The sequence below is a fragment of the Prionailurus bengalensis genome, chromosome X (assembly GCF_016509475.1).
Source record: "Prionailurus bengalensis isolate Pbe53 chromosome X, Fcat_Pben_1.1_paternal_pri, whole genome shotgun sequence".
NCBI classification, from domain to species: Eukaryota; Metazoa; Chordata; class Mammalia; order Carnivora; family Felidae; genus Prionailurus; species Prionailurus bengalensis.
In genome coordinates, this window is record NC_057361.1 from 87,114,498 (window position 1) to 87,140,629 (window position 26,132).

Here is a 26,132-nt window from a genome sequence, read left to right on the forward strand (position 1 = left end):
TGGAATCAAAGGGACACAGTTTTATAGAGTAAATACAGTGTTTTCTCAGGGTACAAGGTCACATATAGTGTGGTGATGTCTGTTGTCAAATACATCTCAGAACCATGAAGAAGCTATATGGATTGATTTGGCTGTATGCCCAGAGTCTTGGTCTTTGTCAGGCAGGGTCCAAAGAAGGTTCTGTGGAATCTGAAGCTTATACAATTTAGATGGCTTTCTTTTAAAATAATACAAAATCAATCATGAAAGTGAATATTTATTTAGAATGATAATGTATAACGTGTTAAACTTATGACAACTACAATAGGCAAAAATTCCAAATTATAATATATGTGTGTGTGTATAATTTTTTTTACAGAAACACTACTTTGGAGGCTGCACAATCTGAAGTATGATAAAGTGACAATCCAAAGTGAAAGGTATAATAGTTTTATTGCAAATCAAAACATAAAACATTTGTAACTTTTACATAAACATGTGGCCATGTGAACACATAACAAAAGCCCAAGAATGGTATGTGTCTCACTCAGTAAAAACGCAGACAGGTAAACGTTAAGCCTTTAGCATTTATTTTTACATCTATTTTTAAAAATAAAGCAGCTCTCCTAATATTTATTCTCACTAAAGTCTTGTTTCGAGTTAGAATAAACAATTCATTGGCTTCAAACTTTAACTTTTAATTGTATATTTTAAATCATATTCAGATAACTGTCAATTTTGGCCAAATGAAGGCTTTTTCTGTGACCCATTTCCAAATTCACAGATTCTAGTCCATCTACTCTTTCTACTAGCCTGGAATAACGTACCAGTTGGCATTTATAATATTGGAACCAACTAGAACTATTTTACGAATAAGCCAGATGCTGAAGATTGGTTGGTTTGAAACAAATGACTGTATATTCAGAGATACAAGACTCAGAACAAAGTGCTTGCATTTCTATAGTTTATATCAAATTAGATGGGCTTTTAAGCAGTCAGTCCGGATTCATTCATCTAGAGTAGCCAGACCATGAATACAATGACTCTAGCTGCCTTTCACATGTGATCAGACGGCTATATTAAGATACAGTCTCACTGTTAATAATGAAGACAGCCAAAAGGCAAGAAACCATTCAACTATTGAATAAAAGACACTCCATAAATGGAATTTCAGGGAAACATAAAATGAACAATCCTGTTCAAGGCTGCCAAAATTATTTTCTGCATGCTGAGATGTTATTCACACACAGAAAGACTGCATGCAGGTAATCTATTTACTTTATTTTTGAATTCCAGACTGTTATCTTGCAAAAGCAATTGCAATTAGTTATAGTGTATAGCAAAGCATCTCTCTATCTTTGGTTCCACGTCTCAGAGATATTTTTTTCCAAAAATAAATAGGCATGGCAGGAAAAATAATTCAACTAGCTTAAGAGAAAACCCAATATTTTATAAAAAATTAAGCAAAAAATATATGTGATGTTCTTTAGACTTTTTTCTAATTATCTCTGTTAATATCTAACACCAGTACAATTTTAATATTAAAATGATTGTGCACACTGTATTTAACTATACAGCATAGACACAAAAATGTCAAAAAAGAAAACAGTACTTTCCCTTAAAAATAATTTAGGAATTATGCATTCTAAAAATGTATGGGAAAGTAGAACTGCTGATATATGTTAGTAAAATTGACTTTGAAGAAGTGTAAGAAAAGAAAACAAAAATGTAGTAATAGTCACAAATCCTAGAGATCTAAAAAAAAAGTGAATACATTACCCAAACTTTCTCATTTCTGGAAAATATATGTTAGAATTGCTCAGCGACTTTTTAAAACTAATATGTATGTAATTTTTCTGTTATGATTGGGATTCTCAAGAGATTTAATGAGACTCATTTGTTAATGGTTTCCGTCTCTTTTCAAATAAGATTTTTGCATCAAATAATTCTCTTTCCCTGTATCCTAGGGATGGTCCCTTTAGATACTTTGCTTCAGCTGCCTTGTAATCTAATCCATCAACAGCAGAAATTGAACAAATGATAGCTTCTGGCAGAAGAACTTCCAAGATAAATTTAATTTTATCATCTCTTATCACAGTCAGCATTCTTTCATCTATTTGTTTGTAGACTTCTTGTAAATATTTCACCACCTCATCCAACTGATCTTCATCCTCAAAGTATGTTTCAATACAGGGAGTGAACCTATTTGCGTTCAAAAATGATTTCAGCCACCTGGATCCTTTTGTACCTTTTAAAATGGCTAGAAGATGGTTCTCTGTTCCCTTTGCATTCACAATGAAGTCCACTAAGTTCTTGTTGGCTCGGTCCCGAGCAGCCTTCATTCGGTCAGGAAGAATTTTCTGGAAGGACATTTTCTTGGTCTGGGAAGTCACAACCATCTGTTCAACAGGATTCTCATTATGCAGCTTAGGAAATAAATTCCTGAAGGTATCCTGTTTGATTACTTTCCTAATCGGATAACTAATATCAGCAGCATAATACTCAAGGAAAGAGCCTGCAAAAGAACCACAACCTAGTCTTACTCTGTAGTCACAAATCAGCGAGATGCACCAGTCAATACTTTCACTGTATTCTTCTCTGGCTTTATCCACTAGTGCTTGTTTCTCTTTACAATCAAATTTCTTTAATCTTCTAAAAGACACCCTAATACCTCTCTTTTCAGGATTCATATTTGCCTCAACAAAAAGCACACTTGCTTTTCTCTCCTTTCGCCTGATGCTCTTCACCACTGCTGGCCAAAATGGATATTTTTGATATTTAAACCAGACTATCATTCCTGTTTCAAATGAACGAGGCTCATAATTAAAAACAAAGCGTGGAAGTTCTTCATCTTCCTCATTCTCATCTACTATGGAAGTATCAATAGGATTTAGATGCACTGACTTATCAGAAGCTTGAAGTTCTTCTCCAAGTTCTTCAAAATCCAGTCTCTGAGGATTTCTTTCATTATTCACAAGAAGGAGTGAATAATCCAGGATGTTGTTAGAGGCACTAAATGAAACTTGACATTCCCATGAACAATGCCTGGGGGATGTCACAGCACTTGCTTCTGATTCTACAGTTTGATTCTGGCTGGTATCTGAGCACGGATTTGAAGGGCCCTCTCCAGGATCTTCAATATTCTCTGAGAAGGAAGAACATTCAGAGGAAATAGCCTGGGTCTCTGGGCAAATGTCCTGTGCCTCCTCTTTCAAAGCTTTGGGCACAGTGAGTGTATCTAATGGCAAAATTGGAGTGAACTTTTCATCTTTAACACATACATCCTCCTCTTTGATTGTGGAATGCAAAGGCATAACTGTGGAGATATCAATCTCTTTCTTGCTTTCCTTTTCATCATCATCTTCTGAAAGTGAAGGAAATCTCTGGCACCAGCTGGAGTTTTCTGATGACTTTGTTTCCATTTCACTTGGAAGAGTATCAATGGTTGCATGCACCTGTGATTTATCATCATACAGGGAATCATTATTCTCTAATGATACTAACGAGGATGTTGCATTTTTACTTTCCTCAAGACATTCTGATAAGTCTCCTTCATGCTTCCGGTACTTTTTATGAGGGGGTGAATCAGAAAGTTTTTGTGGATCATTTTGAGACAGAGTAGTGGTTTCTTTGTCATATGAACTGCTTGCTTGACTCAAATATATTCTTTCATTCAGAATATCCAGTGCCACTTTTAATGACCTTTCATAGGCTGTTTCCACTCTAGGTGGAGTGCTGACTTCTGACTGTGCTGCTAGTGAGGAGGCAATGGCTTCAATTTGAGATTTATTTAGAATCTTTGTTTCCGTGCTTTCCACTTTAATTTTTTCATCTAGTGAGAGTATTTGAACTTCTAGGGAAAATGCCTTTTTTCGTTTACTGTTTGATGAAGTCTCATATCCAGACAAAACTTTTGCCGGCCATAACTGGTCTTTCCAGTTGCACAGGACATACTCGGCATCCATTATGATTTATATACGTGTGCCAAGAGGTTATTATCAGAGATTGAGGTGTCTGGCTATTCTTGACTCTGCTAAGACAGTTTCAACCAAAAGCAATACTCTGATCAAAGCCTCTTTTGTGTTAGAACTACAAAGGATATATAGCTTGTGTCACCTGTTCTTCTCCAGCTGAATTTCTCAAGGATGCTTGAACATGTTGTTTGAATGGGACAATATGGAGGATACTAGAATAAGTCAAAGGAAAAGAAGAAAGGTATCAGCAAGTTTTTGCCCAAGTAGAGGTGGGCAATTGCAAACAGAGAAGTAAAAGAAAGAACAATGCTCAATGGGGTATCAATTGGGAGGAGAAAAAAAGCAACATAATGTAAGATGGGGGACAAGAATTGGAGAAATGTTTTTATAATATCTCAAATTCAAAAACTTGCCCTTATTACTACACATGATTATTAAGGAGTAAATTTGTATACATAATGGCAGAGGTGGAAGAGGTTGCAGTGATATGTCAGGGAGTCTATGTTATTAGATGCTTTGGGACTTAGGTGTCCCCTAATGTTTTACCTAGGCCAGTGGGACTCTAAACTATGCACGCATCAGAATAATTTGGAGCACTTGATAAAACTACATTTCTAGCTCCTATCCCGAGAGTTATATTCAGAGGGTCTAGATAGGACCCAACATTTTATATTTCTAAAAAGTTATCAAGTGATTCTAATGCTTCTGGTCCACGAACTCCTTGAGAAGCACTGTTCTAGATGAACAAACAGCTTTATAATTTTTAAGCTGTAAACAAATGCTTCTCTGTTCACCCAAAGCAGGCAGACAAAGATAATAGGATTATGTATTTCCTGGACTCAGACAACATACAATGACCTTGTTAAAAGCATGAACTTAGGAGGCAGAGATTCAGAATGACTGCTATGTTCACTTATTAGGATAGTTATCAAGGATTTCTTGAGAGTCAGGTAGCTGACTAGGACCTCATAGTAGAAATCTTAATAGCCTTTTGCATAATTTTTTCATAGTGGTTAAACACATGAGATTCTTTCCCCAAACTGGAAACTCTGATACTTAATTATGAAATGTTATGGTTATAGAACAGGAAGCAAAATAAATTATACCTCATATGCTCAAACAAACATAATTTTAATATGAAATGTGGGTTTTAATTTAAAATGGTATGGTTGCAGAGCAGGAAGCAACATGAATTACACCACATGTTCTCAACATATTTTTAATGTGAAATGTTTCATGAAATGGAAAGTGCCTTACCCAACTTGTGACTCGTGAAGGGTGTGGCCCTATGATCTGGTTGTCTCCATTCGTACTCTAAAAGGAGGGAAGCTGTCCAAAAAGAGACAAGCCAATTAAATGGAAAAGGCATAAAGAAACTTCCCTACCAAAACTTTAGCAGGCATGTCATTCTGAAACACAGAAATGGGATGAAATCTCATCTATGACATAGATACCATGTTTATTTTCCTTCTTGTTCTTATTATTTAAATACACTCTCTGTGATACAATTATGCTATTTGGTTCATGCTGAAATAATCTCTCAGGAAAACTGTAAGGTAGGGATAAGAGAGAAGGGAAGTAACAACTACCTTGTGTCTATTATGAGCCAGACTATAGACCTTTGTTTGAATCTTCACATCGATCACCATGTGTATTTTTCCTTCTTTAAATATATAATTTTCTCAACAGAATTTTGATTACACTCGATATACTGTATCATAGTTCACTAATACAAATATGTGTCATTGTTCTGTTTGCCTACTTCAAAAAATGGTTGCCTGGAGAAATTCAGGAAACCTGGCAAGTGCCATCTTGTGACCAAAACCAGAACTGCAGCCTCCTGGAGAAGTACAGACAAGGCCTCAATCACTATCATCAGATCCTTCTCATGAGAGAAGGGTGGGAACTGCATTTAGCCAGCTAGGAGCCTTCCCAGGTTTCTATAATTTTTGTTATAAGCTCAAGGATTTTATTGTATAGAATTATAACAGGATTATAATGTCTTCAACTATAATATTTCTGGTTGTAAAAATATCCAGAAGCAAACTTAAAAGATACAAAAAGATATATGCAAAATAAAGTACAGCTCTATACAAATATTCACTAGGAATATTTTCTCTTTCCAGAATTTTTACATGTATAAATGAATGCATATAATTTCAAACCAACTTCAGATCTCAAGAGCAGAGTTTGAACATCATTCTACATAAATTATTTTCCACATATTTCATGAATTACTTAAAATGATATTTTTCCCACATTTGCAACATTTTATGTTAGTATTTTCCCTTATGATGTAAATATTTTAAATAGAGAGCAGTAAAGCTAGCTCTGTATCTCCAACTACGCAAATAATCCCATTAATACTGTGGCAGACACATTTTCCGTGATTTGGTTGCAAGTCCTGTAGTAGCATACACATGTTTCACTAACATACATATTTAATTTTAAGTGAAGTCATATGATAAATGTTATGATCTAATTTGGTTTTCTCACTTCATACCATTTATTTCTCAGACATTTCAAATCACCAGATGTAGGAGTTCATGTTTCTCTTCTCCAGATACATAGTACACCATGCTTTGTAACAATTTTAAAAACTGTTTATAGAAATAAACCACTGTATCTCACTCTTAGATCACAGCCCTGCTGACCACAGTCATATCTGTGGTCTGGAAGAATTAGCTGCAAGGAGAACATATGCAATTCTGTAGCCTGTAACACAGCAACCAGGTTACATGTTTGATCAGGTCTAGAAAAATTTCCACTATTGGCAAAAAAAGGGGGGGTATGTTTGCATGTCTGCATGTATCTATGAATGCTTGCTTATGTGTTTGAAACAAAATAGGCATGTTGCTTCAGCTTTATTTTTCTTTCCTGATTATAAAAATAATCATGGCAACAAATTTGACAATAAATTTCATATTAAAAAAATAAAATAAAATTTTCTAAATTTTGAAAAAAAAATAATCATGGGAAAACCTACTCTAAAGATGATGAAATACACTAAAAAAATAACATTAATATAGTAACCTGACCACCCAGAAATGCTAACATGGGAGTTTATTTTCTCCCAGGTTTTGCTTCTACTCGCACATATATACATGCATATATATGTGCAAATGTCTTCACTCAGCTACATACATGCTCCCCTTTCTATATTCATGTACTTATGACACACACATAGTATTTCTATATGGTAATCAATTCAAAGGAGTATTTCCCCCCAAGTTGTTAAATATTTTTATCTATCATTTTTGTGTGTAACTTAATAAACGCTTAAAAATTCAAACAGTAACAGAATGTCTAACAATATAAACAAGTGATGCCAAGTCAATAAATTAGCATGAACGGCCATGTTGCACAGAGGCCTTAATATAGAGGCTGTAATCTGATCACCCCTTCTCTTACTGGAGACTTTTAAAGCATTGGGAGATACAACATTTCCAAAGGATTAAATCCTTCAAAACACCAGCAATTCTCTGAAAAGCACATACCTTTCCCACCACTCCAAGACCACCCTCCTTGTTTTTCTCATCTCTACTCCAGGGCCCTGAGAAGTCCCTAGAAAATAATTAGCTTTAAGACAGCCATTACCTTGAAGCTTCTTGTCAGCTGCAGACTGGTGAAATGCAGCTCCTCCCCCAAGACTGACCAGGCACAGCTCACTTCCAAGCTTCTCAGAGAATTCTCCACCCAGTCCCTGTGATGGGGATGACAGAGGCACCTCCCTGAATCAGAGAAGGGAGAATTGCCAAGTTAAACTAGTGAAGTATGAAAGGGTAAAGTGTTTTTTTTTTCCCAAAGAACTTTAAAGTGGAATAGCAACAAGTGCCTGTTTAATTTCCACTCAACTCTGAGAGCGTGCAATTTTTGGATAAAAAGAGGTTAGCAAACCACTTTACTAAAACACAAAAATCTAGTTTAAAATATTCCTAACATATTTTTTTTCCTTGCCTTCTTTGGTACCTTACCTTTGCAGGTAAATTTTACAGCTGTTAAACCTCCAATAAAATAGCTCATTAAGGGTCTTGACTGGGAATGCACTAAAAGTGTACCTTATTTTAGAGAGATTGCTTTATATATTTTTTTCTTTTTCCATGACACGGTAAATCTCTCCTTTTATTGTTTTTCTATTAAATGCTTTAGAAAAGTTTCAGAGAATTCTTCACAAACATGGATATTTCTGACTAAAGGCTGAGAATCACTGGTTTTGCAGGAAAGTACCCATTTCACATACCCTCATCAATAATTGGAAATTCCTTCTTTTATTTTGTTGGTATTTTTCACTCAGGCAATTCAATGTGGGGATAATTAATTTATAAAAATTTACATGTCTTTGTATGTCTGAAATGTATTTTGTTGTTTTTTTTTAAATTTTTTAAATGTTTATTTTTGAGAGAGAGAAAGATAGGGTATGAGAGGGCAGAGAGAGAGGGAGACACAGAATTAGAAGCAGGGTCCAGGCTCTGAGCTGTCATCACAGAGCCTGATGTGGGTCTAGAATTCACAAGCTGTGAGACCATGACCTGAGCTGAAGTCAGACGCTTAACCAACTGAGCCACCCAGGTACCCTTGAAAGGTATTTTGTAAATTTTATTCATTAAAATTTTCCTGTGTTAAATTTAAATTTAGATTTCCTGATTTAACTTAGAAAGCCAATTTTCAATATCATTAGTGATAATTTGGGGATGAAGATATTTAAGGATGACATGTTTTATTTGGCCACTCTGTCATGTAATATATAACATATATATTATAAAAATTTACCATTATATAAGGATTAACATTGGAACAGTAAGTATCAATAAATTAATGAAGGTCATCTCTAGACTGGTATATTACTGGGGGCTCTAACAATTAGAGTATGTAATGTTCTGTATATAAACAACCCCTAAATCTCAGAGGCTCAGCCACAGAAGTTTATTTTCCTGATGTCAAAATAAAATGCAAGCCATCATGTTGCTATTATAGGGAGGGAGCTCTATTCCAAAGAGTCATTAAGAGACTCAAACTTCTTCCATCCTATGGCTATACCATCTTCTTTAGCCTTGAAGTCCTCAACTGCATTTTTTTGCATCTGGCTAGCAATCTTATAAAGAGGGAGGCTGGAGAATACCGTGGCAGGTTTTAGGGACAGGTCTAGCAAACATCACTGCTAGTCACAGTCAACTAGCTAGAACTGCCATAGAGCCTCGGGGAGGCAGTCTCCCTGTGACCCAAGAGAAAAATGAAATGGAGTTTGGTGAGCCCCTTAGCATTCTCTCTGCCAAAGTTTTGAAAGTTTTCCCTTTCAATCTTTTATAGATTTCCTTTATTGTTTAATGCTTTTTTTGTTTACAACCACGTATCATAGTTATAATGACTGCGTCAGAAACTTCTAGTTGCTCGCCCAAAATCCACTGTTTCCATTTGTCCTCATTAGCAGAACCCCAGTCGCATTCAGGGTACAGTGTAAACTCTTAAAATACTACTTTTTCCAGACTCTCTTACTGTACAAGCCATGGTCATATGATGGAATTTCTTGCCAAAGAATGTAAGCAGAAATACTTGTAAAGATTCCAGAGAAGGTGCTTCCAGATGGAGTAAACAGCCAACTTGGGCTTTTTTCACTTTCCTTCTTTCTCTTGCTTCCCCCCTAGAATTTGACCATGGTGGAATTCAGACAGTCATTCTGGACCAAGTGATATAGAAAAAAGATGAAACTCACTAGGGATGGAAGATCCTGAACCCCTCAATAATGGGGCCAGCTCATTCCTATAACTTAATGACACAATAAACTTCTATCTTATGTAAATCACTGTGTTTTCCAGTCTCTCTTTCTAGTAGCAGAACAAAACAGTTGATCTTGTAATCACTAACAAAAATAATATCATTTTTATTACAGAATTAATATTTTTCAAAGCTTTCAAGGTATTACTATATAATGTAAAGAGATTCCACTATATATTTTATAAATGAAATATTTATTATCCTTTCTTCTCATTTCACATGTTGAGAAAAAAACAAATGCAAATAAAGTATGGCCATTACATCAAAACTATACTTTCTTTCATTTGTCTATTTTCTATATTGCACATGAATCAAGAAATGCTACATTACCTTACCATTTTCCAAACAAAATGCAAAGGAAAAGATTAATTCCTTGGATAATATTTTATGTTTTATTGTTCTATATAGCAGGAGGTGGAAAGGAATGATAACCAATAATAAAAAAGCTATTATTACTACTATTATTATAATGAAGATATATAATAATTATGAATATAATAATATTTAATACCTGTTCCCAGCACTCAACATATTATCTCATTTAATAATCAGATGGTTATTTCATGGAGAGTCCCATAACTAACTCATTCTGCACAACAGTAGTATTATTCACAATAACGACAAAAATTGGGGTGCAAGGTGGCTCAGTCAGTTAAGCATCTGACTCTTGATTTTCCCTCAGGTCATGATCTCACCATTTGTGAGACTGAGCCCCGCATCGGGTCCTGCACTGACACCGTGGAGCCTGCTTGGGATTCTTTCTCACCTTCTCTCTATGCCCCTCCCTCTCACTCTCTCTTTCTCAAAAACAAATAAATAAACATTAAAAAAAATGATAAAAATTATAGAAGCCAGAAGTGTTTCTTACCATGTGCCAGGTGTTCTACCAGGTGCTCTGTATACACTATCTCTCTTAATTCTCATAAAATCTTGTTAGGTGGGTGTTATGAGTATTCCCATTTTGTAGATAAGGCTTTAGAGAGGTTAATGAATGTTTACAAGGATATCTAGAGAGCATGTGGTGCATGGAATTTTAATCCAGGTACTTTAACTCTAGAGTCCATGCTCTTAATCACTAAGATACACTGTACCTACCCCACTGCAAATGGAAAAGTGCTCTATAAATGTGCCTGGATGAACAGGTGAATTAGTTAATGTTGAAATAATTATGTATGGGGAGTTGACAGAACCTCTTGATAAGTATAGAGAGAACCTGTGACTTGTTTCTAATCAATAGAATTTGGCAAAAGTGATGGGATGTCACTCACTCCCATAATTATATTAGGTTATTTTGGAAGTTGAAGTTTTAACAAGTACCGTGTATAATATCATCAAAAACCAGGAAATACTAAGATAGAACAAATCTAACAAATACATGCACAATTTGTATGCTGAAGACTTCAAAACACTGATGAAAGATATTAAAGAAGAACCTAAATAAATGAATATGTCATGTTCATTGACTAAGTATTTTTAGGATGTAACTTCTCCCCAAACCTATCAATAGAATCATTATAATCTCAACCAAAATCCCAGCAGAATTTTTTTTTTTGTAGAAATTGGAAAGTTATCTCTATACATAGAAAAGCAATGGAACTAGAATAGGCAGACCATTTTTGGGAAGGAAATATGAAATTTGAAGACTCATGCTATTTCATTTTAAGATTACAGCAATCAAGTATATTATTAATTAGTTATCAATTATTAATTGTTATAGTGTACTATTAACATTAAATAGACACATAGATAAATCAACACAAATATATCAGCAAATATGGTCAACAGATTTTTGACAATGGTAATAAATGGAGAAATGATGGTCTTTTAAACAAATAGTGCTGGAAAAATTGGACATCATATGCAAAAATATTCATCTTGACCCCTTATCTATGACCATATACAAAAATGAACTCAAAATGAATTACTGACCTAAATGTAAAAGCAAAAACTATAAAACTTCTAGTAGAAAACAAAGTAGAAAACCTTTGAGGCCTTCATTTAAACAAAGATTTATTAAAACATAAAAAGCTGCACCATAAAAAATTTGATAAATTGGACTTGAAAACTTCTGCTTTTAGAAAAATAAGATGAAAATCCACAGGAGGATATATTTGCATAACACATATCTAATAAAGAACATTTATTCAGCATATAGAAGAAACTCTTATAATTTAACAATAAGATTAACAACCCAATAAAAAATGGACAATTTAAATAAGACCATCATCAAAGAAGATATATGAATATCAAGTGAACACATTGAAAGATGCTCAACACTATTAACAGTTAAGGATATGCAAGTAAAATCACAATAAGACATCACTTTATAAGAATGGCTAATATTAAAAAGAGAAAAATCCTGACAGTATCAATTGCTGGCAATGATGCAGAGCCACTAGAACTCATACACTGCTGGTGAAAATACAAGATATCACAGTTACTTTAGAAAACAGTATGGCAGTTTCTAACATAGTTAGACACACATTTACCATATAACCCAGAATCCCACTCCTAGGTATTTACCCAAGAGAAATAAAAACTTATATACACACAGAGATCTGTTCTGGAATGTTTATAACAACCTTAATCATAATCACCCCAAATTATAAATCTACTGGTGAGTAGATACACAAATTGTAGATATTACAACACTTCTAAGCTATGATAACAAATTACTGATACAAACATCAACATGGGTAAATATCAGAAACATCATGCTAAGTAAAAGAATCCAGATTAAAAAAAAACTATGTATTATATGGCTGCATTTATAAGATATTTTTGAAAATAAAAAATATAAGGACAGAAATTAGATCAGTGGTCACCAGGAATTAGAGTGAGTATTGATTACAATGGGGCAAGAAGGAACAATTTGGAATTATAGTAATGATCTATAGCCTGACTGTATTCATAATTACATGACTACAGATCTTTGTGAAAACTCATCAAACTATACACTTAAAAGTCTTTAAGTCTATGTAAATTACACCTCAATAAATCTGAGCCTTAAAAAAGGCATTAAAAATCAGAATATGACCTATATAGGAAGACTGGATTTTACTGTGTAAGTAATGGGGATACATACAAGAGTTTGATATTCATTAGATGTTAGTTAACACACGACAAATGTCAAGAATCCAGATGATATCGTCACCTTACAGTTTGTAAACTTATCCTCATTGGCAGAGCTTTTAACTAAACTGAAGGTCTCACATAACCACTCAACTATGTGAATGGAAGGAAAAGAAGCAGTAAAAGCCAAAGTGTTATAATCTGGAGACAGAGATCCGGATAAGAAGTATGCCCCTCAATGAGAAAATATAAGCCAAATAATATACAAGAGAAAGAATGGTTATAGAATAAACAAATAGCAACACTCGTAAAAAACCATGAGGGGGCCATGAGCACTGGTAAAGCAAGGAACTGCAGATACTACAAGGAATTTGCAGATATACAAAATATTGAATAGGCACAAACAAATAATGGACACTGGCTATAAACAAAGTTAAAATCTTATTATTAACGTTCACTGGCTGAATGTGAGCCCACCTGAAGAGGAGGAACATTAGAAGAAAACTTACTAAGAATGAACATCTCAGGTAAGAAAAAAGGCTAGCCAGATAGTGCATCCCTGCCAGAGCCAAAGGGACTCCATAATCTCTGGTCAAGTGTATGTGACCATGACAGGGAAAAAAGGAAAAAAAAAACAGTGACTCAGGGGTCACAAGAAGATAAACCTGCCATGTCTGGAGATTTTATATTCCCCAGATAATGCTGAAACCTACAAAGTGCTAACATTTGAAGCTGCTAGGAAATTAAGATTCAGGATGATGAAATGGGAAATATATTAAAAGAAATAAAATAAAGCAAAGGTTGATGAGGACCTCACAACTTCATCATTATAGCACATATCAAACAAAGCTTTCCTACACTTTGAAATAGAGAGACTCAGCTATGTTCTTCTTAGGATTAACAAGCAAAGAGAAAGAACTGTATGGGATCTATCTTGGGGAACTTCAAAAAGGAATCCCCTTCCTGTTCTCTCCCCTCCACACTCCATTATTCTCAGAGACATCCATAGGGAAAGATCCAGGCTGAACCAAAATTATTTCTTGTTACCACTCTTAATAAATGTACTTATCAGTTTTATCAGTTTTTCAGACATATGACAGACTATTAAAAGATACAATGTCTAAATATCAGAGTTTCTCAGATAAGCATTACAGTAAGGTTGTTACGTGTTAAAAGTTTTCAAATAGATAAACAGACATGGGTTTGGGACCAGGTTCTAACTTTACTACCTGACTGGAGGGGCAACTGGTACTACTAGATATCAAAATATATTACAAGGAGGGGTGCCTGGGTGGCTCAGTTGGTTAGGTGTCCGACTTCAGCTCAGGTCATGATCTTGTGGTTTGTGAGTTCAAGCCCTGCATCAAGCTCTGTGCTGACAGCTCAGAGCCTGGAGCCTGCTTCGGATTCTGTATCTCCCTCTCTCTCTGCCCTTTCCCTACTTGCTCTCTGTCTCTGCCTCTCAAAAATGAGTAAACATTAAAAAAATTTTAAAGATAGAAAAATACATTACAAGGAAAAATAATTTGTAAAAGTTCAGTAACAGTCTAAGTGTGCATAGCAAGGATATGAACATAAGAAAGGGAAAATAAACAGAGTTCAAAATGAATCACTGAAGATCTGAATCTGTGTGTGATTGACTGGTACATCTGGATATAGATTAGAAATCTGAATCATTTATAAAAATCCTTAGGTCACTGGGCTATGTTTGACTGCCTAGGTAGCCACAAAAACAGTGATTTTAGAGGCCTCTATTGCCTTAGAGCTACTAAATAGTTTTCTCATTCAGTACTAATACATATCCTGCTGAAAACTTGTTAGGAAGCTTGAATTCGAATTCGAATTCAAATTTGTAATTTTGAATGGGAGATAATAAGAAAATATTTACTTAAACAGAAGGCAAAGAGAAAAGAAAATAAGCAAAAGGATTTCTTATGTCAAAGAAGGAAGGTAGAAAATGAAAATGGAGAGGACATACAAAAAGATGAATAAATACCTGACACCAAAAAACCCATATTGTGGTTGCGGAAAAGTATTTGAAAATTCAAAAAAAGTTCTATAATTCTCCACTATGTAATACTTATTGTAGCTATTACATATAAAATATGAATGAGTATGTGTGTGGTAGGGGATGGGGGGTGTTGGGGAATGTGTCAGGGAGACCATTTCTATTACTGGATATTTTGATACTTTGGGGCCTCTTGAGGTTAATTCTAGGGTAATATTAAGTTCTTAAAGTTGCCAGTGCTGTTCTATCTACCCAAGGCAGTCAGACGGATACTGGGGTTTGTACAGCACCATGACCTCATTAAGAAGATGAGCTTAGGAGTTAGATATTTTGAGAGGCTGCCATAGCTACCTACTGAATAGGGTAGTTCTCAAGGATTTCTTGAGAGTCAGACAGTTGGCAGAGACCTGAAAGTCTTCCATAAGTACACTTCCATTTGTATAATTTCTTCATAGGAGTTTAACATATTTAATTCTTTCCTAACACTAGAATCTCTGACTTATAATTTAAAATGCTATGGCTAGTGAGCCAGAATAAAAATAAAGTGTGCTGCATATTCTCAACTTAACCATGTTTTAACATGAAATGAGAAGAGTCTTACCCAATGTCACGTGGATCATGGAGGATCTGCTCCTGTAATCTGGTTGTCTTGATTCTCACTCCAGTTGCTTGTCCAGCAGAGCCATCTCCCTGCTCAGCACTTCTGAGGTTACACTGTGTTTCTGGGATTCAACTGAAATCACATGCAGACTCCCCAGGTCATGCACATCTTTTATATTAACCTACACTGTTCAAAAGTAGACAGGGAATCAAACCAATTAAATGGAAAAGGTGTGGGGAGCCTGGGTGGCTCAGTCGGTTAAGCCTCTGACTTTGGCTCAGGTCATGATCTCACAGCTTATGGAGTCAAGCCACTTGTCAGGCTCTGTGGTGACAGCTCAGAGCCTGGAGCCTACTTCAAATTCTGTGTCTCCCTCTCTCTCTCTGCCCCTCCCCTGCTCACGCTCTGTCTCTCTCTCGCTCTCAAAAATAAATAAACATTACAAAAATATAAAGGGCGCCTGTGTGGCTCAGTCCATTAAGTGTCGGACTTCAGCCCAGGTCATGATTTCATGGTTTGTGAGTTTGAACCCCACATTAGTCTCTGCTGACAGCACAGAGCCCGCTTTGGATCTTCTGTCTCCCTCTCTCTCTCTCTCTCAAAAATAAAATAAACATTAAATTTTTTTTAAAAATGGAAAAGGTGTAAAGAAACTTCCCTACCACAATTTTAGCAGGTGTGTCATTCTGAAAAACAGGAATGAGACAAAATCTCATCTATGATATAGATGTCATGCTTATATTCTTTTGTTGTTCTTATTTGAAATGTTCTCTGTGCATTTCAGTTGTTATTTGGTTCATACTGACATCATCTTTATCAGTAAAAGGTGAGGTGAGGACAGAAGAGTAGGGAAATAACAATTGCCTTGTGTCTTCTATAGGCCAAATTCTATGTAGTTACTTTTAAAAAGAGTGCTTTCTGGTTGAGTTCTCACATCAGTCTTCATGTGGAGTTTTTTTCTTCTAGACACATACGGTTTTTTTTCAATAGAACTATAATCACATTCTACATGCCATCTCATAGTTTACTAATACAAAATGTGCTTCATGGCTTTGTTTCCACACTTCATAAAAACAGTTGCCTGGAAAAAATTTGGAAAATCTGGCAAGCGCCATCTTGTGACCAGTACCAGAACTGCACTGTATTACTGCCAGATCCTTTTGGAAGGGTGGAAACTACATGCTGCCAAGCCAGCAGTTTTCTCAGGCTTCTAGAATATACCATGCTTAAATTTAGAGTTTTGTTATGCATTATGCAAAAAATGGAATGCTAATGTCTACTTCCAATGGTCTGATAAAAAATTGCATACTTAATTAAAATTGAAAAGATGTGATTTATAAAAAGAAAGTATAATTCTAGAAAAATAATATTATTGTTTCCTGAATATTTTTCCATAATATTTATTTAAAAATATACCGGAATGCATATGATTTCAGACCAGCTTTTTTATCATGCTCAAGTGCATGGTTTGAAAGTTTTCCCGTATCAGTAAGTATTTTCAATGTGATTTTTTAATGACTTGCTTCAAATGTAATTTCCCCCTAATTTATAAGATTTTACTTCAAACTTTTTTCCTGTTACTATTAAAAAATGAATAACTATGTATTAAGGATTATTTTTACGTAGAGATAGTAAAGACTGTCGTATGTCTACAACCACACAATCCCATTAGCAGCTGGCCTTATATTTTGGGGGATTTTGTTATACATGTTGTATTAAGGCAGTCCTTTATCTTTAAATGACATAATATAGTGCTTGCCATTCTGTAACTTCCAGTTTTCACTTCATATTACTTCTCAGACATTTTTTCAAATCATCACATGTTCATACTTCCATTTGTCAGCTATATACCATTCAACTGTATGGATGCACCATGCCACATCATATTTTTAAAACTGCTCATAGAAATAAGCCAAATCCCCTGTCCCACTAATAAACTTAAAAGATATAGAAAAATGGTTCTTGCTGACCACAGCCATACCTGTGGCCTGAAAGAATGAGTTGCAAGGAGGACACACAGGCAGGGTGGTAGCCAACACAGCAACCAGGCTACGCGCTTGATCAGGTCCAGGAAAATCTCCACTATCGGCAAAAGACAAGGAGGGGGTATGTTTGCATGTCTGTTGTTGTGTCTGTGAACGTTTATGTGTCTGAAACCAGACAGGTACAGCGTTTCAGCTTTATGTTGCTCTTCTAAGTATAAAAATAATCATGGAACAAAATAATTCTAAAAATGCTGAAACCAAATAAAAATGTATTTTGAAATCCCCAGTAATGTAAACACTTCAGAGATGCTGACTGTTAGCATGGGAGTCTAGCCCTCTCTTTAATGAAAATGCATATATTTTTCACAAGTGTTATCACTCAACAGTATATATGAATCTCTTCCACATTCGATTGTGTACATTTTTATTTGTGCTTGTATGTGCCAATCACTTTTTATGTTTACATTTTTCTCAGTTACTTTTTGTGTAGAATAATAAATGTTTACATCAAAATATAATTAAAATCTAACAAAAATAGAAACATGCATGCCACGTAAAAAATTAACATGAACAATATGCCTCACTGAATTTAGAATTTAGAAACTGTAATCTGATCGTTCATTCCCACACTGTGGACTTCAAAAAATATCGAGAAACTAAATTTTCATGGGATTGATTCTGTCACACTAACAGCAATTTTCCCCAAATCATAATGCATTCCCACCTCCCCCAGGCAACAATGTTTGTTTTTTTTCACCGTAACACCAAAGCCCGAAGAAATTCCCAGTAAATAACTAGCTTTAAGACAGCCATTACCTTGAAGCTTCTTGTCAGCTGCAGCCTCCTGAAATGCAGCCCCTCCCCCAAGACTGGCCAGGCACAGCTCAGTTCCAAGCTTCTCAGAGAATGCTCCACCCCCTCCCTGTGATGGGGGAAGTAGGGGGGCTTTCCCTCAATTAGAGGGAGGAGAATCGCCAAGTTAACTGAAATTCACTTAAAGGGGAAAAACGTTCATTTTTAAAAGACTTGAAAGTGAAGTGACAACACGTGTCTCTTTAATAACCATTCAAACCACAGGTAAGGTGATTTCCTGAAAAGAAGTAGCAAATCCTTTTATCATAAAATAAAGACCCAGTTAAAATAGCTCTTGCATATTTTTCTTGCCTTTTTTGGCACCTTATTTCTATAATATTTTAAGACCCCGCTGGTGACTGTCCATAAAAAAGAGCTGTTAGATCCTTGTTTGTGATCGCAGTGAATCAATACATTATTTTGTGAAGAATTAATTGTCTACAGTTTTGGCTCTGGGACATAATATGTCTTTGTCTCATTTATCCTTCAGAATATCTTCTAGTTTTTTTCAAGTACAGTCATTGCTAAACATAAAACATCAACCAAAATCCTTAGAGAAAAGATATATGTCTCTGCATATACTGAAATTTAAAAATATGGTAAAAACACAATAAACCAAAGTTGAAAACAGAAGAACAAACTTGAGAGAACCATTTTCAATTAAAAAAATTTTCTAAAGTAGCGCTTCCAAATTAATAAGAAATAAACAGCAAAATGGGGGCTCCTGGGTGCCTCAGTCAGTTGAGTGTCCCACTTCAGCTCAGGGCATGATCTTGTGGTTTGTGAGTTCGGGCCCCAGATCTGGCTCTGTGCTGACAGTTCAGAGCCTGGAGCCTGCTTTGGATTTTGTGTCTCCCCCTCTCTCTTCACCTCCCATGCTCATGCTCTGTCTCCCTCTGTCTCTCAATAATGAATAAACATTAAAAAATTAAGAAAAATAAGAAATAAACAGCAAAATGAAAAAAAAAGAGCAAAGGATACAAACAGGCAGTTCTGAGGGAATAGTTCTTCCCTGCTCCTAATATTTACTTGCTCTAATCAAGCACAAGTAATTCAACTACAGGTATCTCTGTCCTTTTTGTATGGTTGCAAGCTTCTAGGCTGTTTGTTAGATTTGTTTAAATGTGGTGGTTGGGGCACCTGGGTGGGTCAGTCAGTTGTGTTCAACTTTGGCTCAGGTTATGATCTTGCAGTTCCTAAGTCTGAGCCCTGTGTCAGGCTCTGTGCTGACAGCTCAGAGCCTGGAGCCTGCTTTGGATTCTGTGTCTCCCTCTGTCTCTGCCCCTCCCCGGCTTGTACTCTGTCTCTCTCTTTCAAAAATAAACATTAAAAAAAAATTTAAATGTGGTGTTATAAGGGCCACTGGATTTTCACAATAATCAGTGCCCTGCAACTTATCTTCCCCATTGTACACAGCTGACATTTTGGCTTCCATCTGCAAATTTATTTGTTTTATATCAATTTGCTCAATTTGTTCAGTGGCGAAAAGAAAGTGCTATTCATGGGCCTTCCCCAAACCCAAACATTCAAAATAAAAATTAAAACTGGGCAATACATGGAAGATACTCATCTTCCCTAATCACCAAAGAGATGCAAACAAAAACAGAAATGAGATTTTTCTACCTAATTTATTTGTTAGGTAGAGAAATGCCCCAGTTCATTCCACCCTCATTTTACATTTGTCAACTCCTTGTGCTTTTGTTGTTTGCAGATTCTAGTTCAATATTAGAAAATAATTTTTCTATCTGCTTTTATTGAGATTTTGTGTTTATAAAATATTCAAGAAATTAAGGTTTAAATTTAGATTTTTAACTTAGAGGTGTTGTTTCCCAGGAAGTGCAAAAACCTACACACTGCCAGTGGATCATTCAGAGGGTTCGTTCTCTTAAGATAATGTTATGCCAAGTTTAAAAACAAAAAAATTATAAAACATAAGTAAAGTTGGTGAGATCCTCACAACCCTATCCATTACCACAGTGAACAAGTAAACACAATTCCTGCCTCCTGCCACCTCTGACTATTCAGGTGACAGAAACAGAACTGCAGGATGACACAGCTCTTCCTGTAATTAGCAAACAAGAGAAAGAAAACTGTCTGCACTAGGGACTCTGAAGAAAGAAGAAGCCATCATTCTTCCACAGACACATAACAGCAGTGTTAGGCTGGGTCAAAATTATTCTGCTAACCAATCTGAATAAAGGACATCAAGGGCTGTTTGGTGAGGAGATATGGATTTTTGTTGGCAGAATCCAATGCCTAGCTTTTAAGAATTTGTCATGGAGGCATTATGACAGAGTTACGTTTCTGAAGGGTTCAAACAAGCAGGCAGGCAGACAGTTTTGGGTTTGAGACCTGTATTAATTCAGTGGAGAGAAAAATATCAAATCCTTGGCAACTATGCTAAGTTGTCATCTCCCCATATTAGACAACATAGTTAAGAAAGATGCATGAGTCACACGTTATCTCTGATATTAACCTACATTGTCTAAATATTAAATCACATTTAATGTTAGAATAAAAAAGAGTTTATTACCTGTATAAGTGAGTAGAAAGAGACAGATGAGACAGGAAGTATGGGAAAGGGGGTAAAAGATGTCCTAACGTAATCACAGAGAAACTGAATTTGCACATGTTCAATTAATGCATCTGACAAGAAGTCAATCAAAAGATACACTATATGCTGGGAAAATCCTTACATCAATGATCTGGTTTTAGCTACCTGGTTTTCTAGAAAAGCAGTGTTTTTAAAGAACCCTTAACTCTTCTTACTAGGGCTAGTAAATGGTTCTCACGTGCTGTAGCCTCTTACCCTTCTGAAACTTCAAAAAATAGCCTGAATAAACTGTTTTCAATGGGTGACAACTGAATTAGATTAAAACATAGTGGAAAAGAAAAGGGATCAAATAAAAGTTTACTTTGCTAAGCAGAAAGAACATGGAAAATAAGAATGAAGATAACATAAAAATCAGAAGAATAAGTAGTGAGTATCAGTGGAGGTCAGAGATATGGAACACATTTTGGGGGAGAGGAACAAAAACAGAAGAAGTATTATGGTAACAAACCCAATATGCTATCTTTATTATTTCTAATGTAATATAAGAAGGGAACGTATGTGGGAGAGGCTCTGGCAGCAGAGCCAGAGAGGCATCTCTCTGGCATCCAGAGAGGCTCTGGATAATTTGGGCCTTTTGGACCCCACTGGGTTATCATGAGGGAAAGCTTGGCTTTATGTTTCCTAAGCTTCGAGTGCTGCCCCATCTGTCCAAAGCAACCAAAGATCTCACAGACACAGATAGGAGGGTTCAGTACCAACCACACTAAAAGCATGACTTTAGGAGTCAGATTCGTGATGGCTGCTGAGAAAGAATTAAATGTTAAACCACTATAAGATACTATTCAGGAGACTATACAGATACCTATTTAAGGAAGGTCATAAGACCTTAAGCAGGTTTTAAGAAATCTTTGTAGCTATGTTATCTAGGATGTGGTGATGACAACCTAAAATAGTGGTGAAAGAATAGAGAGTCAGGCCATTGGCTGAAACCTCAGGTAGATACCTGAATAGACGCTTGCACAATTTTCCTCACAGTGGTTTGACACATGAGATTCCCCCCCCCCAAATGAGAAACTTTGACTCTTAATTACAGAATAGGGAAGAATATGAATTGTACCTCTAATTCTCAACCTAATGTAATTTTAATATGAAATGTGGCTTGTAATTTAAAATGCTATGGCTAGAAAGCAGGAAGCAAAATGAATTACATTCCAAGTTCTCAACATGTTTTTAACATGAAATATTTCATGAAATGGGGAAAGCTTTATCCAGTATCTCATAAATTATGGGAAGGCTGGTCCTGTGATCTTCTTGTCTTGATTCTTACTCCAACTGCTTGTCCGGCAGAGCCTTCTCCCTGCTCAGCACTTCTAAGGTCGCACTGCCTTTCTAGGGCTCAACTGAGATCATATGCAGATTTCCCAAGTCATGTGCATCTTTGATATTAACCTACTCTGTCCAAAAAGAGAGAGGGAATCAAACCAATTAAATGGAAAAGGCATAAAGAAACTTCGCTACCAAAACTTTAGCAGATGTGTTATTCTGAAGCACAGAAATGAAGTGAAGTTTCATCTGTGATGAAGATGCTATGTTCATTACCCGTTTTGTTGTTATTTGAAATGCTCTCTGTGATACAATTGCTATTTGGTTCATGCTAAAATAAGCTCTCTCATGAAAAGTATGATTTGGGGACAGGAAAGAAGGGACATAACAATTGCCTGTGTCTTTCACATCCAAACCTGTATAGCTACTTTTTTTTTAATGCTTTCTGTTTGAATTCTAACATCAGTCCTAGTATGGATGCTTTTTCTGTTATACATGTGAAAATTTTCAATGGAACTACAATAAAATTCTATGTAATGTTTCATAATCTGCTGATGAAAAATATGTTTCATTGCTTTGTTCATCCACTTCATAAAAATGGGTGCCTGGAGAAAAATTAGGACACCTAGCAAGTGCCATCTTGTGACTGTAAACAGAACTGCAGATACCCTGGTCCTTTGTGGGGAAGAGTGGGACCTACAGTTATGCAGACAGTGGCCTTAGGCTTCTATATGTTTTCATTCTTTCTCTTTTATATATATATATATATATATATATATATATATATATATATATGTATATATATATATATGTAATATATATATACACACATAATATATTTCCTCAATTTAAGAATTGTGTTAGACAAAAATGGAATCATAATTCCTCATTTTAATGGCTTTTATTATAATATCTCTCATGCATTATTGTAGTTCTTACTTCATCTTTTAGTTTTTCAAAGAAAGCAAATCCCCACCATAACGATCAAAATATAATGGTTCGCTCTATATATTTCTAGATTTTTTCTACAGATATTTATAAATGTGTATTTTTTTAAACAAGAATGTATTTTATCATCTCCCCACATCAATAAATATTTTCTGCATTATCTTGCCATTCCACATTCCCTTGGGATAAGTAGGAATTACTTTTAAACAAGTTGTCTATATTTCTAAAATTTTATCTCATTTTCTCATAATGAAAATTATTTCAGGTTACTATTTTCAAAATAAGGTTAAGAAATTTTTTTTAATGTTTTTATTTATTTTTGAGACAGAGAGAGACAGAGCATGAGCAGGGGAGGGGCAGAGAGAGAGGGAGGCACAGAATCCAAAGCAGGCTCCAGGTTCTGAGCTGTCAGCACAGAGCCTGACACGGGGCTCGAACTCACGGACTGTGAGATCATGACCTGAACTGAAGTTGGATGCTTAACCGACTGAGCCACCCAGGTGCCCCTCAAAGTAAGATTTTTTTAATGGAGAAATATTATATATAGAAGATTGAAGTGTGCTGTCTGTGCAACTAAACCTATATCCCCAATTAATAAAGTAGCATGCATATTTCCAGATTTTTCTGGCATATATTGTATTAACATAATATAGGCCATTCTGCAATTTGCCTATTTTTGGAATATATCATGGACACTTTTTCTTATTATTTCATTTAGCTCACTGCATTAGCTTCTTCTTTTTACAGCTGCATAGTACTCAACATTATGGATGCACTATCCCATGTAACTATTCTATAATATGTTTTAAGCATTTTTTGAATTATTTCTCAAGAGTACATGAAAATAAAAATAAATACCTTCTGCTTGAACCCAAGTCTGGATGGTAGTATAAATATCTGTACTGCAAGAAAATCCAAGCAAACAGATAACCAGCCTTCTCAGATACACCTCCAGATAAAGACAATGGAGTGCGCGTGGTATCTATTTAAATAACGGTAACAAAATGGATTTTCCTTTTCAGCTCCATTATGTATTTCCAAAAAAATCTAAAGGTACATAAAATCTAAAGAAGAAAATACACACCATCATTACTTCAACCACTGAGACGTTTACTGCTTACATTTGGGTCTAATCCCTTTGATTATTTCCCTCATCATACATGTTCTAGAATGTACTATCTGAGATTACATTTATTCACCCATATATTTGAATATCTTTCCATGTTTATGCACACACACACACACACACACACACACATTTTGAGGAAGATAATTTTCTCCCCCATGTTTTAAAATTCTGTTTTTTTATGCTGACATAAGTATTACATGCTAAGTGAAATGTGGAAGGAAGAAGTGGAAAATTTCCTCTTTTTTTCCTCCAGACATCCTTTATTACTAGACATAGTGTTTGTTGTGTTTTATTATGTTAATATATGTCCGTTATTCCTTAGCTTATGATTTTTCAGGTATTTTTCAGATTATAGCAAATAAAGGAATACATCATTCTTTTGATAGGTAGAGATGTAGACAAAGATGGTCTTCTAAACATCCATAAAAAGGCAATTCTTTTAAGGCATTGAGTATCCCTTGACAAATAACCAAACTCCTAATTTTCAGAAGTATTTAAATCTGCACACTTATACATTACTTCAGATTATTACCATACAAACTCCACCACAACAGTAAGATTTGTTAGAAATACAATACAACCAAAGTAATATAAAAAGCCAACAACCCCAACTAACTTAATTTTTCATTTGGGATTATCACAATCTTTTTTCACAAGAAGAAAGATTAATTTCTCAACTTTTGTTTCATCATTTATCTCCTGTTACACTGCTTTTTGTTTCAAACCTAAAATGCCTTATTCAGAAGTTAGCTTTGGCAACCTCATGAACTATTTTTCCTGCAGGTGTAATCTGATCACCACCTCCCCCACTTTCAAAATGTGGGCTTTTAAAATATCTGGAGGAATACAAAATCCAGATATCAATTCCCTCACAGAAACAACGACTCCCACGAAAAGACACCCCTTTCCCTTTACTCCAAACCAGCAGTCCCTTCTTTTCTCACCTTTACTCGGAAGTTTCCAGAAATCTCCGAAAATAACTAGCTTTTACGACAGCCATTACCTCCAAGCTTCTCTTCAGCGGAAGCCTCCAAGTCTGTATGTTAATACGGCTCCTCCCCCAAGACTGGCCAGGCACAGCTCACATCCAAGCTTCTAGAGAATGCTCCGCCCCCTCCCTGTGATGGAGAAAGCAGGAGGTGCTTCCTTCATTTAGAGGGAGGAGAATCACAAGTTAAACAGAAATACAGTTAAAAGGAAGAACTTACCCTTTTAAAGAATTTTGAAGTGTAATGGCAACATGTCTGTTCAGTTTCCATTCAAACCCCTAGGGTGGGTGATTTCCTGAAAACAAAAAAGAAAAAAAAGAAAAGAAGTAGAGGTAGCAAATTTCTTTTTCCTCTAATAAAGATGCAGTTAAAGATTTCCTCACGTTTTTTCCAGGCCTTCTCTTATACTTTATCTCTGGTAAATTTGAAACCTGCTAGTCAAGCTCCACTACAAAAGCATGCTAAGTGTCTTGATGGGGATTTTAATGAATGAATACTTTATTTTAGGTAGAATTAATTATTTAAAATTTTGAATCTGAACCTGGGACATAATGTGTATCTCTTTTCACTTAGATCTAATACTTCCTTCCTTAAGTCACTTCTAAACAAAAATCCTGAAACAAAATCTAGCTATACTCAAATTGAAAAAAAATAACCATATGTGTCAATAGTAAAATCACAATAAGCGAAAGTAAAAAATCAACCACAAACTTAGAATGCTTTTCAATCCATATGATTGGATAAACAAAAATATCCCTAAACTAGTTCTTATATTTCATTGAGAAAGAAATGAACAGTAGGGTAGAGAAACTGGCAAAGGACACAAACAATTCACAAGGTTCTTCCCTACTCCTGATATATATTTCCCTGTGAAGAAAGCACAAGTAGTGCAGTTAGAAGGTTTTGCTTCTAGACTAAACAGGCCTCTAGGTTGATGGATAGTTTG

At 35.4% G+C, this 26,132-nt stretch overlaps 1 protein-coding gene across 3 annotated transcripts; it reads right to left on the minus strand.

Annotated features, from left to right (window-relative positions):
* Positions 1-413: 413 nt before the first annotated feature.
* On the minus strand, positions 414-25,250 carry PWWP3B (PWWP domain containing 3B). Of its 3 annotated transcripts, XM_043569568.1 has the most exons (6): positions 18,208-18,873; positions 17,388-17,488; positions 15,407-15,538; positions 7,551-7,684; positions 5,211-5,282; positions 414-4,165 (listed from the first exon to the last, which is right to left on the minus strand). In XM_043569568.1, the coding sequence occupies exon 6, from the start codon at positions 3,942-3,944 to the stop codon at positions 1,863-1,865; it is 2,082 nt and encodes a 693-aa protein (XP_043425503.1). In that variant the 5' UTR covers positions 3,945-4,165; positions 5,211-5,282; positions 7,551-7,684; positions 15,407-15,538; positions 17,388-17,488; positions 18,208-18,873; the 3' UTR covers positions 414-1,862. The 3 variants fall into 3 exon arrangements, with proteins under 3 accessions (XP_043425503.1, XP_043425505.1, XP_043425504.1); XM_043569570.1 differs by lacking the exons at positions 17,388-17,488; positions 18,208-18,873 and adding an exon at positions 25,142-25,250; XM_043569569.1 differs by lacking the exon at positions 17,388-17,488.
* Positions 25,251-26,132: the final 882 nt, after the last annotated feature.

Bases quoted from the DNA above. Each gene is read 5' to 3' on its own strand.
- PWWP3B (XM_043569570.1), bottom strand. From the start codon at position 3,944: ATGGATGCCGAGTATGTCCTGTGCAACTGGAAAGACCAGTTATGGCCG.